This window comes from Nyctereutes procyonoides, unplaced genomic scaffold (genome assembly GCF_905146905.1).
Source record: "Nyctereutes procyonoides isolate TBG_1078 unplaced genomic scaffold, NYPRO_anot_genome, whole genome shotgun sequence".
Lineage (NCBI taxonomy): Eukaryota > Metazoa > Chordata > Mammalia > Carnivora > Canidae > Nyctereutes > Nyctereutes procyonoides.
The window spans coordinates 13,274,163-13,295,353 of NW_026575033.1; the positions used below are offsets into that span (position 1 = coordinate 13,274,163).

General features: G+C 38.5%; 2 protein-coding genes across 4 annotated transcripts in view; one reads left to right on the top strand and one right to left on the bottom strand.

Annotated features, from left to right (window-relative positions):
• The window catches only part of STARD13 (StAR related lipid transfer domain containing 13), a 514,559-nt gene that overhangs the window by 250,177 nt on the left and 243,191 nt on the right, over positions 1-21,191 (bottom strand). The window lies entirely within an intron of this gene.
• LOC129504499 (transcription factor BTF3-like) lies at positions 18,344-18,927 on the top strand. 2 transcript variants are annotated; one of them, XM_055317225.1, is made up of 2 exons: positions 18,344-18,725; positions 18,783-18,927. In XM_055317225.1, exons 1-2 carry the CDS (start codon positions 18,344-18,346, stop codon positions 18,827-18,829), a joined length of 429 nt encoding a protein of 142 aa, XP_055173200.1. In that variant the 3' UTR covers positions 18,830-18,927. The 2 variants fall into 2 exon arrangements, with proteins under 2 accessions (XP_055173200.1, XP_055173199.1); XM_055317224.1 differs by having other exon boundaries at positions 18,344-18,927.

Here is a 21,191-nt window from a genome sequence, read left to right on the forward strand (position 1 = left end):
CAGCCCAATACTTAACGTGTCTTCCAAGGGCTTCTATAAGCAGGGGTTACAGCTATAAGCTGAGTTACAGCTTCCAACTCAGGGGTTTTCTGGGAGGCTCTCCCAATATTCCCTGTTAGAGATACCATCACATTCCATCCTTTCTCATCACCACAAACATACCCTACTGGAATCTTTGACCAAGACAATGGGAGCCACCAGAAGTGAGGAGCCAGAATAAGGCTTGGAAAGTTGAGTAAGGCTGCCAGAATTAGCAAATAAGAATTCAGGAGTCCCAGTTAAATTTGAATTTCAGATAAAAGAACAAAGAGTTTTTTTAATAGAAGTATGTCCCATGCAGTATTTGTAATTGTATTGTCCTGTATTTTATCTGACAACCTTTCAAGTGGGATATCTTTATTTCTATTTAGTCTCATTGGACATCTCAGACACCAATTCAGAAGTACATTCTCCTACTTGTAGTTCTCAGCTTCTCAAAGCATTGAGACAGCAGGTGCCTCTGTAGACGTTTATTTTTGTGCTGACACAGATGAAGAGCCTACCTACTTCTCAATCTTCACAGCCAAATTAAATTTGGTCTTTTCTTTTCTTTCTTAAAGATTTTATTTATTTATTCATGAGAGATGGAAAGAAAGAGGCAGAGAAATAGGCAGACGGAGAAGCAGGCTCCATGCAGGAAGTCCGATGCGGGACTTGATCCTGGAACTCTGGGATCATACCCTGAGTCAAAGGCAGATGCTCAACCACTGAGCCACCTAGGTGTCCCAAATTTGGTCTCTTCCAATGAAAATGGCAATTTCTTTTACCAAGATTTTCTTCCTTCAAATACCTTTAAAAATTCTTAATTAAAAATGATGAATAATTATATCTCTGTGGTAAAATTATTTTTTTTTAATTTTTCATGTCACATTCTCTCATGTATCTCTTCATTCAACTAACAAGTACATGCTCATATTTAAACTATCACTTTAGTAGGGGATCTCTGGGTGGCGCAGTGGTTTGGCGCCTGCCTTTGGCCCAGGGCGCGATCCTGGAGACCCGGGATCAAATCCCACGTCGGGCTCCCGGTGCATGGAGCCTGCTTCTCCCTCTGCCTGTGTCTCTGCCTCTCTCTCTCTCTGTGTGACTATCATAAATAAATAAAAATTAAAAAAATAAAATAAAGTAAAATAAAATCCTTGTTTAAAAAAAATAAAAAATAAAAAAAAAAATAAACTATCACTTTAGGGATGCCTGGATGGCTCAGCAGTTTAGCGCCTGCCTTCGGCCCAGGGCATGATCCTGGAGTTCCGGGATCGAGTCCCACATCCAGCTCCTTGCATGGAACCTGCTTCTCCCTCTGCCTGTGTCTCTGCCTCTCTCTCTCTCTCTCTCTCTGTCATGAATGAATAAATGAAATCTTTAAAAAAAAAACATCCTGAACAAAGACTGGGAACAGGTCTAGTAGTTCAAAGCAAACTGAACATAGCTTGGGAATGTATATGTCTCCCAATAAACTACCACTTGTTCTAGGCTTGTAAAAAAAAAAAGAGGTATTTGAAAGCTCCCTTTCTCTTTGTTTAAGGAATGTGTGTCTATGTTCATACACATAGACATACATGATATATATTTTAGGTAAAATTTCTTCTGAAGGCAATTGGAAGAAAAATCTCCCTTGTTTTGGGGGCTACTTAAGAATCCTCGGGTTTAGTACATAGCTGGTCCTCAGTAAATATTTGTTAAGTAATTCAAGAAATATCAATAGATCCACAATCTTTTAATTTCTCTAGATATTTCTGATTTTATACTCAAAAGATAAACTATCATGACAGTCCGGATTACCACAAATGGATATGAGCTGCAGGATAAAGTACATAAGCACATTGTTCATGGCCTTTATCTTTTCCAGACTAGCTCTGCCACTTTCTAGAACAAATTACAGCTTCTCTGAGTCTCACCTGTGAAATGAGGATAATAAGGTACTCTGCTTCATTGGACTGTTGTGAATGTTAAATAAGACCATATTTATAAAGCATTTAGAACAGGCACCTATAACTATCTACTACTATGAGCTCTTATATATTAATTGGTTATAAATAATTATACTTACCACTTTTTATTCTTCTAGAAGAGGAAATGAGTTTTTGTATTTGTGAGCCAATTTTGCTGAATTTTTGCTCCATCTTTCATTTTTAGCTGAGCTTGGGGAATAGGGGGACACTGATTTGCATAGCACAATTAGTTTCAGAAAGACAGAAGGAAATTAATGTACAGTAAAAGTTTGCTAATATCACTTAGGCTGAATTTTTATCTCACTATACCCTTCTCATGTTCAGCCGGATTTGGGCAGGAGGGAACAGTTTTCCACACTACAGTAATCTCAACAACAGGAAATTAACATACAGAGAAAACCGCTTGTACCACTTTTTTAATGTCCTAGGATTTATTTTAACGTTTAATTACAATGTAAGAGGTTGCCTGGGTTTTTGCATGGCATTCATATGCAGAACAAAATCACCCTTTCTGAATGTTGCCCTGCTTTAGTTCTGTATATTTCCTTTAACTAAAGTGCTAATAATTAGTTTCATCTAAAATCTGTCTCAAAGTTTAGTATCAATTCACACCGTCTCTAAATAAACTGGTATAAAACATGTTAACATAAGTCTTAATAGGAGAAAGGATTTTATTATGTATCAGTTCTTTCCTTCTCCATTGTCAATGCTTCTACCATCTAAGCAAAGAGAAATTCTGTAAGACTAAGTCTTGTCTATTTTCACTCACCCTCACTAGCATCCGAAAGCATACTGTATAAAAAGGTCAGCTCTTTTTTTCTTTCTACGTTTGCTTTGTTTAAATGTCCATTAACACTATGTCCTTTCTGAAAAACTGTTAACAAAGCATACGCTCCTTAAGTCTCTGTATGTAAATAGCAACCATTCTGCATTTCAGACTGATGTCATTAAGGATTTCACACTGGATAGGATTTTGTTACCTTGTCAGAAATATTTTGCTACTTTAGCATTCTTCTTCCAGTAGGAAGATTAGGACAAGAAAAATTTCAATGTTTAATAGACGAACAACTTGCTGATTCCATCAATACACATGGTTTCCTCTAATTATAAAGGCAAGAATTGATTAATACAGTGCTTATCAAAAGGATTAACTGAAGGAAGATGATATGTAATAGTGAGGACACTGAGCTATGATGTCTTCCAGTTCTTGAGTCTCATTCTAGCACTGCCCTTAGTGAGCTATATAGCATCAGGTTGGTCCCTTAAACTCACTGGGTCTCATTTACTTCATTTGTAAAGTGAAAGAAACAATAGATACCCTGTTTCTAAAACTGTATGATTTCAGGTACGTTTGATACTCAACACAAACTTTTTTCAATTTAAGTTGTTTATACAATACCTATTGGTTTTCTTCTTCCCAGAACTGAAATTGGGAAAATGTGGTCACAGCATTTATTTGTGTAAACTCCAACTAAGGCTCAAAAGCCTTAAAACAATAGCTCTTGTCTCAGAAACACCTGTCACACTTTAGACTTATGATATAACTAATCAAAATCAGAAAGATCCATATGTTCCTGGCTTTAACTCTCTATTCCTGTTCATTTCTTTTAATGTAAACAATCAGACAAATCACGTCAGAACACAGGTAAGTGAATGAGTCAAGAATAGTCAGGGGAAAACATTTAAAGCATTATATCAAGCAGCTGGGGAAAATGTGTAAACTTTACATATTTGCAAGGGCACAAAATTTTGCTCCAAATGGATCATTCATCACAAAGGCAGGGGTTGGGTAAATAGAGTAAATAGAGAATTATAATGAAGGCTAAGTAGGACCCTGGTTAACTACCCTCACATACCCTTTAAATACACCTACATCTGTCCATGAATTGGCCATTATTAGCTCTCACTTATGTTAATCCAGTAGAGATCTTGTGATAGATCTACAGTTGCTCAGTAGTAATGTTTTGCACCAGAAATACTAAGTGCTTGACTCATGCCTTTGAAGTTGTTTCATAATTCAGAATAAAAATGACCCTAGGAAGGCAATATCTTCTGCCTTCAAATTGACTTTCTCTTGCTTGACCTTTTATTGTAAAAAATCAACTAACTCTTTGTTGGGATGCTGTGCTAATTAATTACTCAAAGTTTTATGTAATCCTTTCAAATGCAAACCAACCAGAACAATCAGAATTTCCATTAAGCTGTCTACAGAGGGCACATGATCATAGCAGTACACAACTAATGTGACTCGATAGGCTAAAGATAATTTGTGGTACAGTTTTACAACTAAAAATAAATCACAGAACAGAAAGACCAGAATGTGAGAAAGTAAGAGAATCAGAATTGTTAATAGAGATATTATTAGTAGATTTCTTAGCTTATAAATTATCTAAGTAATGCAGTTCAGAAATAATGAAGAAACTACTATCTCTTTCATTTTACCATCCTACAAATATTCACTAGCTTTTTTTTTATTCACTACTGTCATATTAATGATGCATCTGAGTAGAGCAAGATCAACAGAAGTCATGCTTCAGGGAACATTCAGAATTTTTATAAACATCCTTACTTCCCTGAAAATTCATTCTTTCAGAGTTACTTTCTATTTACCATCTGTCTTTGATCATGGGACAGCCCCTAGCCAAACACAAGGATTCAAACTTTCATCTGATTGTCCCACAAATAATTTCTCATCTCTTTCTTGTCATACAAGAGGAATTAACTTCCAAAGCCTCCCTGTGGAAGTTGCCAAAATTCTAAATCTAGGGACAGTGATGGGAAATTTTCAGTACAGTGTTTTGAAACCTCTTTTATATGTCTTAGTAGAGTTCAAGCCTGAAAATGTTTACAATTATATGTGAAGTTCCTCATTCCCATTGGACTTGTCCCAAGTAACTTTAAAGCAAAGTTAATTTAGATTTAGCTAGATTGTATAATAAATTTAAGTAAAGTAATAAATCATTAATTAAGCATCATTTAAGAACTCAATTACACTGAAAATATAAATATGGACCAGAAACCATTTAAAGTAGGGATATAAAAATAGTTTATCAAAGGATACTAACAAAAGAGTGAAAAGGCAACATATATAATGGGAGAAATATGAGTAAATCATATATCTGATAAGGAGTTAATACCCAGGATATACAAAGAACACCTACAATTCAACAACAACAAAAAAGAAACAACCTGATTGAAAATGGGCAAAAGACTTGAACAGACATTTCTCCGAAGAAGACATCCAAATAGCCAATAAGCACATGGGAAGATGCTCAACATCACTAATCACTAGGGAAATGCAAATCAAAACCACAAGGACATACCATCTCATAACTATCCCATTAGAATGGCTATTACAAAACAAAACATAACAAAAAACCCACCCAAAACAGAAAAAAACAAACAAGTGTTGGTGAAGATGTAGCGAACTGGAATCCTTATGCACTGCTGGTGGAAATATAAAACGATACAACTGCAATGGAAAATAGTATGGAGACTTCTCAAAAAATTAAGGGGTCGAGTTACCATATGACCCAGCAATCTCACTTCTGGGTGTACGCCCAACTGACATCAGGGACTTAAACAGATGTTTTTATATCCATGTTCATAACAGTATTATTCACAATAGTCAAAAAGTGGAAGCATCTCAGATGCTTATTGATGGATGAATGGATAAAGAAACTGCAGTATATATGTACTACGGAATATTAACTGACCTCAAAAAGGAAGAAAATTCCGATACAGGCTGCAACACAGATAAACTCTGAAGACATCAGGCTAAGTGAAATAAGCCAGACACAAAAGGACAAGTGCCGTATGATTCTATATATATGAGGTATATACAGTAGTCAAATTCAGAGACAGAAAGTAGAATGGTAGTTGCCATGGTTTGCAGGAAGAGAGGAATGAGAAGTTGATGTTTAATGAGTGTGAGTTTCAGTTTGAAAGAGTAAAAACTATTCTGGAGGTGGATGGTGGTGGTTGCACAACAATATAAATCTACTTAGACAGACCTGTACACACAAAAATGATTAAAATTGTAAATGTTATATTATGTATCTTTTATCACAAGAAAAAAAGATAGTCCCTGCTTACATTGGGCTTATAATATAGTGGGGAATGCAGATGTATGTAAACTTAGTACCTAAATAACTGTAACATAAGGTAAGTGAGATAGTAGTAAGAGTAGAAATTAAACACTATGGTGCTCACAGAATGCAAAGATAGTAGTTGCTTCAGAAAAGGTTTTGTAGAGTATGTAGTGGCTGAGGTTTACCTTTGGAAGATTAATACAATTACAATAAGGAGAGAAGGTATGAAGAGGTATCCTATAAAAAGAGACCAGTATGAACAAAGCATGCAAGTGAAACTCTGGGGGTGTGATTTTGGAACTGTGATTCTTCCCAGTTAGGTTAAAGTTAGAGCAGTGCTTCTCAAATTTCAATGTATATACAGATCACTCAGGAATCCTGTTACAATGTAGATTATGATTCTACAGGTCTAATGATGGAGTCCAAAAGTCTTTAGTTCTAATAAGCTCCCAGGTGACACCAATTTTGCTTTGAGTGGCTCAGGTCTCTAACATGTATACCTATGAATGTCAATTAGTTCGAGGTTGAGAACTTTAAAAACCTGAAGTCTGCATTTACTTCAAAGTTAATAGAGAACTTACAGAACTCTTCTGGGTAGGGATATATTACTGTAGTCATTCCTTAGGAAGATTAATCTGGCAGCCACATGTACTGGAAATAGAATGGCCAATGACAGACACTGCAGAGACTGGTTAGGGATCAACCAGGCCAGTCAAGGAGTTATTAGTAGTAACCAGGCTAGATGTGGTGAAGCCTGAAACAGGCAAGTGAAAGAAAGTGAGGGTGCAAAGAGGAGAAGCTCAAAGGCAGACAAGATACATGTCTTGGTAGCTGACTTGTAGGGGAACATATGAGGAGGAAAAGTAAAAAAATAATAATAATAGTAATAATGCCAATGATTAGAATAAGCACTCAACCAGGTTTTCCAAAGACTTTCCAAATTTATGACTAGTGTCCCAGCATAATAATTAATAGTGCCCCTTTCACACTAAAAATTAATAGTGCCTCTTTCCACTCAGTTTAGGTGATAAATAATACAGTCACCCAAGCTTTAAGCAGAGGTGACCGCAAGGATGCAGAGGAGAGTTAGGCTGGTTTGCAGTGGGTACAGATGGGGTGATACTCATTCATTCATTCATTCATCCAATATCTACCAGATGTCAGCTATATGCCAGGCATTATTTTAAGTGCTGAGGATATCTAAGTTTAAGTAAAAATGAAAACACGCAAAAGGGTTGTCCTAATACAGTTTATGATTTAGAGAAGATTTACATATTCCAGAAGAAGGGGTTGAGGAAGAGATGGAAAGGGAATAAGTTGAAGGTGTCATAAAGACATATTGCCAGGGGCAATGCCAAACATAGAATCAAAAATGGGGGATTCTAATTCAAAAGGCAGGTGGAGGCAGGTTTAGCTATAGATTTGGTCTTTATGTAGGATAAAGCTTTGTGATTGAGATGCTTCCCTGATGGGAGAGACCATGGGCAGTGCCTGCACTGAGGAAACACAGGGAGGAGCCAATGAGCTGCACGAAGGAGCAATCAGAGAGGTAAAGGGAGTACCAAGGTCTGCTCTACTGTAGAAGCCAGGGAACCAGGGAGGTCATGGGCCCTCCAGGAAACAATACCAAATGTTGTTAAAAGGTCAAGGAGACAGTTCTGGGACAGGTGGCCACTGTGGAGGAGGGGCTGCTAGCTTGAGGAAACAATGCAGTGGGCCGTGGGCGGTTGTCCAGTAAGATGCTACATGGTATTCTGCATATGAGAAAAAGTACTGAGACTCTTAACGGGTTCAGCTTATAATTTACAGCCATGACTTATTTCTCATTGCCACTTTATTGTTATTAAAAATGACCTTTTTGTTGTTGTTATTCCTGAAGATTTGGAATAAAATAGAGCAAAAGCCCTAAGCATCTTAATTTTCATCAATAACCAGTGCATCATTTTTCTCAAAAGATTACTCTGAGAACGGGTTATAAATAGTACTTATGTACTTTAAAGGTCTAAAGTAGCAAACAAGAATCATCTTCTGGTAAAAACATTTAATTTTACTTTATGTCTTCTTTCTGATTTGTGGGGACATTTGAGAAGAAAGACTACACACAGAAGTGTGTGTGAAGGACAACAAGTGAAAAATACTGGGCTTTCTCTGAACGACAAAAACAAAGTTATCTATTCAGAGGTTATCTATTTTTTACAGTCAGTGCTAAGGCTCTTAGTATGCATATTAAGTCTAGTAGTTCTGCATGACAACAGAAAAAAATGTTACATTAGTCTCATGGGGTTACATGAAATTTAACAGAGGATTTAAATCACTCTCACTCTGATCTCCTCCCTCTTATGTTAGCCTCCTCCTCCTGCACACACCCGCCCCCAACTCACAGAAGATGAGAATGCATCCTATTTGTAATACTTTCAGGAAAGACTACAATATCCCTGAAAAATCCATATCAGAATTGAAAACCCTAATTTAGAGCAGGAAAGTACGTGATTACTTTCCGTGGTTATCATGTAGTTCTTTTATATTTTGTTTTTTTTCTTTTTTCTGGTCCAGGGAGTGGGGCTGGGGGGTTAGTTTTTTACCCAGCACAGGAAATGGAAATTGACTGGATGGGTAAATCAGTAATAACACATCTAAAAACCAAATGAACAAAGTCCTGTTATTAAAGCCATTCTCAATAGCCAATACAATTCTGGTAGGAATGTTTGGTAAATTTTAGTGGCTGAATGATTATTTTTATAGTGCTGGAACAATGATGGTGCTGGTTATTGTTGTTGAATGAAGCAGTTGAGCAAAGCTTTATTTTAATAGGGGGAAGCCAGTGTCTGGCTCTAGGTCCCTGGGGGTGGGTGACTCAAGACCTTTCATGCCTATCATACTTGTGATTCATGGAGGATGTTAGCCAGTGGTGTCTGCAGGGAAGTGGACAGTTTAATTTGGGGAATGTGTGGGTCGGCATGGCATTCCAAGCCATGCTCTATACTCAGCACTCTAGTATAGACCACCAGACTTAGCTTCCAGCACCAGCTTAGCCTCCACTCCTGCCATATGTTGAGCTCATCACCCTAAACATACCAAATACATGTCAACTTCCGTCCTCTCTGCTTTACACTTGCCTAAATCTTACCTTCCAAGGCCCACCTGAAACTCTACCTCTTCTATAATATTTTTATCCCAATGACAGTGGTTCTCAGGAATAATTTCATGCTCTGAAAACCTCTTAATTATTTAAAATGTACATTTGATACTCAGTATACACTATGCCCATTGTCATTTATTTGTGCCATCACCCAGCTGGACTGCAAAACTAGATCTGGTTTTCTTTACAGAGTTCCTATGAAAATCAAATAATATATATTTTAAAGACTTTGTAAAATAGTACAAATAAAAAATATGTTCTATAGTACTTTTCCCCCTGACATTTACAGAATTTTTCATAAAAGCTTTACAACAATGCCTAAAAATTGAGAAATAAGGTCATTTTACAATCAAATGAGATCATTTTGGTTGGGCAAATTATAATCATTACCCAATGCAAATTATAACCTCATATTTGCTCAGGTAACTCCTTTATTGATATGATCCTCATCTCTGATTTGACATTTAATAGAATTTAGAAAGGGTAGATGTTTTCCCTTGTATAATATAGCGCTTATGTTCCCTTACTGGGAAGGCTTGGGAAAGACACTATATTATCAAAATAAATAGAATAAATGCAGAAATAGATATAAATATAGATTAAGGTTAAAGCAACAGCCCCAGAATTGGACAATATGAACATCTTCTTTTTACAGATGACAAAGCAAAGGACAAAATGGTTCAGGTCACAGAGCTGATGAAGAGCTAGATTTGAAACCAAGCATTTTGATCCCAGAGTTCAAACATTTTGTCACCTTGCTGTGATAGTCCTTACATCAGCAGGGGTAGCAGCAAGGAGCTGAGCAACATTCAATTCCATTTAATTCAAGCACCATTTATTTGCCATTTACTAAATGCCAGGATCTATGCTAAGAATGAAAAATGAGTATGTTAAGATCCCTGTGCTCAAGGACAATGTTACCATATGACTCATAGAAATACAGAATTTTAATACTTTATAAGTGCAATAAAAATGCATGCAAAGATAAGTTGTGTTCCTCATCAGATAGTTTTTTTTATGGTCTGATTTGTTTTATTTAAAAGTAGAGAATATCCTTATTACACATATGGATGCACACACAAATTCAAGTTCATGCACTCAGTATAGATATTTTGTTTGTGTGCTGGATGCTGTGTCAGGTAAGACTGTATACAAACTGGAGTACTGTCTCTGTCATTTCAGAAGCAAGAAATTCAGCCTGGGGAAGGCAGAAGCAGGGAAGGGTCAGAGAAACCAATAAATAAGAATATAATGGTGAAAATGTTTTAACAGAAGGAAGAACAAAGTGCCAGAGAAGATATTTGAGCTAGATTTTTAAGACTGAACAGACTCTTGACAAGCAGAAGTGGGGCCAGGAGCAGAGGGAAGTAACAGGTGGGGACCAAGGGCTTTCCAGCAGAGGAGACTATGGAAGATACAGATAGAAGAAAAGGAGGTGTTTTCAGGGCAAGGGAGAAGTTCATTGTGGCTACAGCATAAAGTACATGTGCTGGGGCAGGGGAAATGGAAGAAAAAATTGGACTGAGTCCAGACAGTGAATGGTCTTATCTGCTCAGCTCAGAACTGTAGATATAATTACAAAGGCAACAAAGTGGCAATAAATTCTAGAACAAAAAAATAGTAATGACTGTTTTCCTAATTTTAGATCACCTATATGAGTGGTATATAGGAAATATTTGGTTCTGAGGAATTGTGTATTTCAAGGAGAAAAATAGATGCTCCAAAAAAGAAAAAGTTTGGGCAATGTCAAATATTATTACCTTACAAGAGTTTTACAATTTATATTAATAATAAATATTAAGTACTTTATCAGGTGGGCAGTAAGAAAGTCTGTTTTTAGCTTTGTTTCATCTAGCCTCTGTTAAACGTAGTTCACTAAACTTTTTTTGATGAGTCCTTCCCACAGAACACCTATTAAAGGGATCCCTGGGTGGCGCAGCGGTTTGGTGCCTGCCTTTGGCCCAGGGCGCGATCCTGGAGACCCGGGATCGAATCCCACATCGGGCTCCCGGTGCATGGAGCCTGCTTCTCCCTCTCCCTATGTCTCTGCCTCTCTCTCTCTCTCTCTCTGTGTAACTATCATAAATAAATAAAAAATTAAAAAAAAAGAACACCTATTAAATACCTCACAGTTAGCCTATGTTCATTCTCAATAAGGGTGTGACCCAGGAGTGTCCCTATACATAGGGATTATGCATCACTTCCTCAGAAAATCATTCATGAGGAAACACTCATGGAATTTTAGAAATTGTAATTCCTCAGTTACATGATATTAAGGATCTCCCTTTATTTTTTAATTTTATTTTATTTATTTATTCATGAGAGACACAGAGAGGCAGAGACACAGGCAGAGGGAGAGGCAGGCTCCCCAAGGGGAGCTCGATGTGGAACCTGATCCCAGGATCCTGGGATCATGCCCTGAGCCGAAAGCAGATGCTTGACCACTGAGCCACCCAGGCGCCCTAAGGATTTCCTTTTAAATTTCCCTCCATTGTATTCATTACTTCTGTGGAATATAAGAAATTTATTTCTCAACATGGTTTTACACAATAATACACCAGAGTCAAAATACCATCCAGTAGTTTCCCACAACTATTCCCTCTAACGGGCCTTATCCTTTCAGTTTCCAACATAGAAAGAATAGACATTTCTATGGCCACAGAGGACAGCAGTGGCCACATCAAACTCCTTAAGCATGCAGATCTTCCCAGCCCCGAGTGCGAGTGCAAAGATCCAAGACCAGGCTGCTCTGCAGAAGCATAATTGCAGCATGTCAAACCTTATGGACACTAAGTCATGTGGATAGAATGTTCTTAGTGGAATTATCTGAAGTTCTGGGTTCTCTTGGGTAACCTCAGGTCATTTACCCTACACTTTAATTTTTCTTCTGAGCAAGTCAGGTCTCAAGTGAAACTAATCACGTTATTAAACTTGTGCCCTGCTCGCTGGTGTCTCAGGGCTTTCACAGAACTGCCTGTTGCCCCTTACAACTTCTCCTTCTACCCCTATCTCCTCGAAGGTATCTCCTCTTCAGGACTCTGCTGAAATGTCACTTCTCCTACCACCCTCCCCAGACTGGGAGGGTCACTGTTGTTAACTCTTGGAATACTATTTGTCCTTTCCTGCGGAGCACTGATATGAGCTGTAATGTGAAATTTATCTGTGTGCCTATTGGTTTATCATTGGTCCTCTCAGTAGGCCATGAGCTCTGTGAAGCCAAGGGCTCTGTTTCTGTTCAGTGTTGTACTGCAGCATCTAGCACACAAATGTTAAATAAACATGGATAAAAGAACACCAAAAATTCATAGTTTCAGAGAATGGAAACAGACTCTTCATGAATTTGCTACAGCCCAGACCTGATTCCTAGAATTTAGTATCTTTTTGAAATTATAAAGAAATGCTACCCCACTGATAACAGTTTATTGATATAGTAGCTTCATTTTCTTAATTATAAAAAAGTATTAGTGGAATGCCCAGATTGCTCAGTCAGTTAAGTGTCCAACTATTGACTTTGGCTCAGGTCATGATCCCAGGGTTGTGACATGTAGCCCCATGTTGGGCTCCATGCTCACTGGGGAATCTGCTTGAGATTCTTTCTCTCCCTCTGCCCCTCCCCACCTCACACTCTCTCTTTCTCTCTCAAATAAATAAATTTTAAAAAGTACTACCTATTAATATTTGGTGAACAGCTTAAACTCATTTCCCTTTCATTTTATCCCATGAAGTCTAGCTTCTAGGGAGTATTTTCTCTTCGTGTGAAATAGAATTCTTCACGTTGGCATTCATACACTTCAAATACTTCTGGCTTCATGTTTTCTATTCGCCATCACTTCACTACACTATACCATAGTTGGTTCTTTTGAATATGCTCTGTAAATCACTCTCCCCTATTACTGTTATGATTCCTGTGTATCTTTCCAAACTTCATCCAATTTATCAGTCCACTTGTGGTACTGGAGTACTAAACACAACAGAATTCTTCATGTTTAGTTTCCAACATATCTGGTCTGGTCTGGACTGGTGAGTGATAACTCATTGGATCTTCCATTATAATAATGAAAAAAATCCAGGAAATCAAACTTTCAGAATGTATTTAGATTCCTTCACAAGACACTTAATATTTCTCCCATATTTCCTTTAGGTTGTTCCACAGAAATATCACACGGGTGGCATAATGCTTGCTTGGAGGTTGAGTTCCCATGGAATGCCATACACTGAGGGGACTCTAGCAACCACCAGTGGAAACAGCATGCCATTAGTGCTTGATTTGAAAAAAGAAAACCGCACATCCTCTTTCTAATCATCCTCCTGTCCCACTTGCCTGGTAATTTTGTCTTTTGTGAGCTTGTTTTCTCATCAGAGATTCTTTCCACTGGTAGTGGTGGGGGATGCAGTTTGGACAGCTAAATGTATATGGCAAGCAGCTCGTTCAAGGGCACACCATTAGATGATTAATTTGACCTGACAGACCAAGACAACATAGAGGCTGGAGTTCAAACGTTGACTTATCTGCTTCTATTTAATGTGTCACCTATGAGATTAATGAGCTCTGGAAGAACTTGGCTGGCGAACCCAGCTCTAAAGCAAAGATGATGAAGGCCTTAAGAACAGTTATCTTGTACAATATGGTCCAATCACAGACCATCTTCAGATGAAATGAACTATGAGGTTGCCTTCAAATAAAAACATTTTAAATCTATAGCAATAATTGCAACTAGATGACCCTTCCTCCAGCTTCAATCCTAGTTGTTTACCACTTTGTAATGATTGAAGGGCAATACTTCTCTTCAGTTTACTAAACCAATGTTTAAAGCACTGGATTGCTGTCAGCCAAACCAAGAATCAGGGAGGTAGACAGCTAAATCAAATCACATAAAACCACTCGTCATGGCTTTTTAAACACGGACCAATCAATACTTTAATACTACTTAAGAGTATGCTGAATCCATTGGCCTGAAAAAGCAAATGTTTTTGAATAAAATGAATTGATATTAATAAACTGCAAAGAACTTTAAAAATCTACCAGTTAGTACTATAGCATAAGAGTAAGTAAGCCTGTAAGTATAACAGTACAATAGTGATTTAGCACAAAGATATATGTTAAAATATATGTTGTAAAATAACAACTCAAAGTATTGGAACTATCTTGATGGAGAGTCAATCATACCATTGTCCACAGGGATGTAGTCCTCAAATTCTTTAATCCTTTTATCCCCTGGGGCACTCATTTTTTGCCTCTGCTTAATCTTTACTCTTCCCTCAAAGAGTTTGCTGCGCTGAGGAAAGAGCAAATTCGTTAAATATGCTCATGATTCCATGGGAAGACCTGAAATAGTGAACTGTAACAGGGTGGGTGACCTACATGTGAAAACCAAAACGATGGCAGAAAAGAGAGACTCAAAAAACCATATAGGACCCTCTTCCCAAATCATGTCTGACTTGATAACAGTTCCAATTTCTCTGGTGCCCAAGCATCCAATGTGCCAGCAAATCTTGGATTTTTTACTTTGGAAAAAAAGAATCTAAAAAGCAGGAAAAGGATATATGTCTTGGATATGTCCACAGAGTAGCAAATTAGGAAAGTTCTGGAGAAGGAAAAAAAAAAGGCAAAGGCTTACTTGGGTTCAAGAATAAAATTGCTCTAAAATTTAGGAGAGCAGGGGATCTCTGGGTGGCTCAGTGGTTTGGTGCCGCCTTCGGCCCGGGGTGTGATCCTGGAGTCCTGGGATCAAGTCCCGTATCGGGCTCCCTGCATGGAGCCTGCTTCTCCCTCTGCCTGTGTCTCTGCCTCTCTCTCTCTCTCTCACATGAATAAATAAAATCTTTTAAAAAAATAAAATAAAATTTAGGAGAGCAGAAGTCAGAGGAACTGGCAGCTGTAAGGAAGAGTATTCACCTGAAATGGTCAAAAAATGGAGGCCAGAATTTTGACCTGTTAAGAGCAAAGATAATAGTAAACTAGAAGGGGAACTGGAGATAACTTTTAAAATTGAATTTATGGTAAATAATATCTTGAGTCAAATTGAGTCATATGACTGAATTTGTAATGATTTCCTCATGTGCATTTATTTTTTCATTTGTCAGTTCATTATTTGTTATATTTAGATCAGCTGAATTCAACTGCATGAAACAGCAGCTTCCCTTCCTTTTTCAGCATTTGGCCTTCAAAACCTCTGTTAACCATTTCTTCCTCATTCTTCAGATGAAATCTGAAGTACCATGGCTCTTCGGATCACACAGCTGATTTAAAGTAATTTGGTCACCTTGAGTGACCAGAAAAACAATGTCATTTTAGCAACTGAAATATCCAGTCCACTGTCATTATAAAAAGCTTCAAATCTGATCCCAGATGAAAGCTTTTCTGTTTCCCAGCCTTGGTTTTCAGCCTTCCTTTTATACCTCTTTCCCCTCTCATTGGAACACCCTGGTCTCCTGAGGGGTTGCAATGGGTGGAAGGGGCCTGAGGCCACAACAACAAAAGCTCTTCTGTGCTGAACTAGCTGGTCAGATGAGATCCTATCTACACCCTCTGGATGTGGCAGATTCCCATTGCCGATCTTTTTCCAGGAGGTCACATGCTGGATTTCTTTCTCAGCCCTGGACATCTGGTGGCCTACCCCCTCTATCTCGATCAGTTTCCCCTGCAAGTAGTTCTCATGCTGACTTTTTGTGTAGGAGCCACATCCCGCCCAGGACAAGGGACCTGCACCTGCTGCCATCAGTGGAGAACAGTTCTCTCCCAGATCTCTTTTTTGTTTTACTATTGTGTCAGGCAGTTCAAAGCACAGCCTTTTGCCTTTTTTCCCCTTAGAAAGGAATTAGGCACTATTTTCTGGACCTTGTTAAAGTCCAGAGAATATCAGTCAAGTTCTCGGGTACTGTCATGCAGTGCAGCCCTAGGAGTCCCCCTATTTGACTTGAAGTGAGAGAGAAACAGCATATTGACCACTCCACCAATAACAGAGCTGCCTTCTTTACTCTTCAATTTCAACCCCTTTAAAAATTTGAGGTGGATGATGTGCTGAGAAGAAAACAGAATTTTGACTACCCTCTTTGCAAATCCTGCATAACATCTTGGTTTGGAATTGGGGCAAGGAGTGGAGGGGCATGGCACCTAATGTTTTGATCTCCATAGCAGGGAATCTCAGCTGAGATGGAATAAAATGGTTCTACCTTATCATGGAGTGATAATCAAGAAACATCTAACTAAATAGTGCCCATTTTATGCAGGACTCTGCTCTAGGTGATAGAGAATCAAAATGAAAAGACATGGTCACCTGTCTTGAGGAACTCACAGTGGAGAGAACATTGTCCTTTTTGCCACACTCTGTGTTTAGTTGGTCTTTATTCTTGAAGCACCTTAGTGTTTACTGGGCTATGAGGCTAGAAAAAGGAGACTCACAAGTGTGGGAGACTGAGGGGGTGCATTTCTATAAGGCTGGACCTGCCACATAGAGTTTCTCATCCCCTGCCAAGAGAAATGCCAAAATCAGAGGTGAGAAGAGCCAATGGAGTTGGAAGCCAGGGGCCAAGAAGCCTCAAAGGACATCTATTAGGTTGCAGAAGACTAAGAACTGGAAACCAATATCAAGGCTGGATTCTGAGAACTCCAGGAGAATTGAACAACTATAGCCAGGTTGAGAGAACAGGCAAAGATCAAGAGTAGTTGCCTAGAAGAGACCATTGTTTGTGGCTTGGCTTCACTTCCAAAAGAGACATAGTACTGGAGTGGGTTGCCAGAGTTAAGGGGCAGCTATAACCACAGGGCTGAGTCCTGTAGGAGGACCTCTGTGTGGGTTGGAAGGAGCTCTTCAGCTCATGTGGTTGTTGGTTGAAGTCTACAGAGATGGGGCACAGGCTGAGCACTCCCAATAGGGGGAGCTGCTTAAGAAGATGCAGAAGCTCAAATCCTACCGGTGAGAATCCTGCTTTCCTCTTGAGTTACTTTATTTAAATTCTACCCTTTCTTCAGAACTCACTTAAGTTGTATCTATTCTAGAGCCTCATTGTGTTCTCTGTTTCCTTTGAACTGTAAGAGGAATTTGGAAATCAGTAGCATGCTGTTCTGCATTGCCAATTCATCCTTTGACTTGGTGAAGCACAGGGACCTGAAATAACCCACTTGGTCCCCTGCTCTGCAGTCTGGCAGCTGCACCCACGTCACTCACACTGGCAGGCTAAGATCTGGCATAACCTTTTGACATCAATCCTCATACTGATAGCCTTATGGCAGACATTTAACATTGGGTTGGGTTTGCTGCTGGTGATTTTGGTGTCCCAAGACCCCTGTACCTTGCTGGCTCTTCATATTTTTTGCCTCATATATCAGGCCTTCAGAGTGTAGAGATCCTGCTAAGATACTGCTTGATACATCAGGTATACATAACCGGCATATAAGGAAGAATAACTCCACTAGTCAAACAATTCTGGGAGGAAAAAGGGTCCTTTCTCCCCGGACTTGGCATGCTATAGTAGAAGGAACTCTAGTGGAGGAAGGCTGAGGAGCTTTCTGGTAAAAGAGGCAGGGTTGCTTCTCACCACATCCTGTCCATCACCTACCACTTTTAGCTCTTTATTTTCTTGTCATATGGTAATAAAATGGGTATGAACATCTTTCACTTGTCATAAACTATAGAGAACAAAAAAAACCCTGCTCTATTAATTCACTTGAAAATTAATCATTCTCTGATATTCAAGTTGATTTTATTTATCTTCATTTATATTGTTTTTAAAAAGATTTTATTTATTTAAGAGAGAGAGCGAGAGCACACATGAGCAGGGGAAGGGGCAGAGAGAGAGAGGGAGGGAGAAACAGGTTCCCTGCTGAGCAGGGAGCCTGACGCAGGGCTGGATCCCAGAACCCTGAGATCAGGACCTGAGCCCAAGGCAGATGCTTGACTGACTGAGCCACCCAGGTACCACCATTTATATTTTTCAAAGGTAAAATAATTTGGCATTAATGCTTAGAAGGCAAGACTGTCCTGTACCTTTGATCTCAATACCTTCACAAGAGCTGCCATCTTGCGTTCCCGCGTGTGTGTGCCTAACCTCAGCTCGTCTGCCCAAGACCCCCTGAGCGCCAACCCTAGTCCCCCGCGCAGTCCCATTTGTGCTCCAATAAGATGAAGGAAACCATCATGAACCAGGAGAAACTTGCCAAACTGCAAGCACAAGTGCGCATTGGTGGGAAAGGAACTGCTCATCGAAAGAAGGTGGTTCAGAGAACAGCTACAGCAGATGATAAAAAGCTTCAGTTCTCCTTAAAGAAGTTAGGGGTAAACAATATCTCTAGCATTGAAGAAGTGAATATGTTCACAAACCAAGGAACAGTGATCCATTTTAACAACCCTAAAGTTCAGGCAACACTGGCAGCGAACACTTTCACCATTACAGGCCATGCTGAGACAAAGCAGCTGACAGAAATGCTACCCAGTATCTTAAACCAGCTTGGTTCAGATAGTCTGACTAGTTTAAGAAGACTGGCTGAAGCTCTGCCCAAACAATCCATGGATGGAAAAGCACCACTTGCTACCAGAGAGGATGATGATGATGAAGTACCAGATCTTGTGGAGAATTTTGATGAAGCTTCCAAGAATGAAGCAAACTGAATTGAGTCAACTTCTGAAGAAGATAAAACTTGAAGAAGTTACTGGGAGCTGCTATTTTATATTATGACTGCTTTTTAAAATTTTGTTCATGGATCTGATAAAATATAGCTCTCTAATATTTTTAAGCCCAAGCCCCTTGGACACTGCAGCTCTTTTCAGTTTTTGCTTATACACAATTCATTCTTTGCAGCTAATTAAGCTGAAGAAGCTTGAGAATAAAGTTTGAAACAAGGTTAATAAAGTTCTTTGCCTAGGAAAAAAATAACTTCACAAATCTGGTTGTAATTTAAAATTTTTTTAAAGATTTTACTTATTTATTTATTTGAGGTGGAGGTGGGAAGGGCAGAGGGAGAAGGAGAGAATCTCAAGCAGACCTTGAGATCATGACCTGAGCCAAAACTAAGAGTCAGATGCTTAATTGACTGAGCCACCCAGGTGCCCCAATTATAAAAATTTTTTAGAATTATACTGTTAGAAGTCTGATTTATTTTCTAGTCATATTTTAAAAAGATCAACCAATTAAACAAAAACAAGAATGATCTACTCTTTGTACAAGGAAACAAGTAATCACTTTTGTACAAGGATAAAATAAAGGCATGGAGGTCACATTCAAGCAGAGTATATTTCATGCCATGAAGGGAACCTCTGAAGAAATCTAGAATAGAAGGAATGATGTTATAGGCTGTAAAAAGTAAAACACTCAGAAAAAGCAATGGATAGCATGTCTTAAGTGCTTCCTCTATGAACTACACTTTATAAACTACTGTTAACAAATATAAAAGAAAAGGAAGACTTAATCCCCATGTTTGATAATCTTACAGAAGCTAGAACAATTTGCTGAATTTAAATTCACGTCCAAAATCAGAACCAAAACGCATACCCTGGCTTTGGTTATGAGGTTGCTTTGCCCAGCATCACCACCAGAATGATTGCTGCAGGATTTGTTCTACCGCAAGCAATGTGTTTTGACAGAACTTGAGTTTTGCTGTCCTTTACCCTTGTTCTACTGACTTAGTTTGTTAGAACAAGTCGAGGATTCCAAGGGTACCAGTTCTATCCGTTTTTGCAGTTGAGCCTTGCTCTCTTTTACATTGACAGATGGCACTTATGTATCCAACCAATTCATAAATTTACATCATTTATCACAAAGCAGAACCAAGAGGATAAAGATGGATCAATGAAAATCAGCATTATTAGAAATATTCTCAAGGCACACACTTTGCTCATGTCAAGAATGAGACACTCAAGTCTGAGGAGGGTGTTGTTATTCCTGGTCCAATAAGAGAGAGTGTTTCTGGTCTAGCCCTCTTAGAGAATAATCCAGGCTAAACCAGACAGCTTTAGCTCTGGTGAACATCATGCTGGGCTCTAGGAAATCCCATCTATCACCAACATGCAAGAATTCTTTTTATTTTGCATACTGGCCCAGGAAGAAAACAACTGTAATTGTATCCTTGAAAATCTCTGTCCCTTTTCTAACTTTAGATGAATATATACAGTATTTTTAGGTGCAGTTTCACAGACTAGTCACTACTTCTATATTTCTTTTCCATGACATATTAGTTTTGTCAGGCAGCACTTAAATTCTCTTAATCACTCCACAGGCTACTTTCTAAGCTTGTGTGTTTGTATATGTGGCACAGAAAAAAATAGAGGTTTACCCCTCTCAATGACTAGAAAACATCACAGTTTGGGTTATAGTAAAAAATAAAAAATAAAAAAAGTCCTTGACTCACAAAGAATGTAGTACCGCATTTTATTTAAAACAAATAGCTATATCTTAAGAAATGGAAAGCAATTAGATAGATTTTAACATTATTATTGCTTGATATAGGTAAGAAAAATCAGAGTAAAAAACTCTCACAATTGGCAAAACAAAACCCACAATTATAAAGTCTTCAAAATATTCAGGTCAGATGTCACCAGTTTTGCCTTTCAATATTTACTGCATTTACCAAAATCTTCAATGATTGAAACATGTGCAATTATTTTCAAATCAGATTCAAAGTTCTGTTTTGTTTTGAAAGCCAGAATAACACTGTAAATCAATGTTGCAAGAGCTGTGTGGCTTTAGCAAGGTAAATGTGCAAAGTACACACAGGATTGACTTACAGGCCAAGTACACTCCACATTACTTTAAGACATTATTTGGAAGCATTTCTTAAAAATCTTCAAACATATAGGATGCTTATTATGGCTGTGACAGGATTAGTTCAAATGACTCTTAGCTGAACTTCACAAATGATGGAACAGGAAGTGTGTTGTTAAGATGCCCAGGACAGCTCAGGAAATCAGCTGGGAGCAGAGACCACATGTTGTCAATTTGGGTTCAATGTTCCCTTATCACTCACCACCACCATCT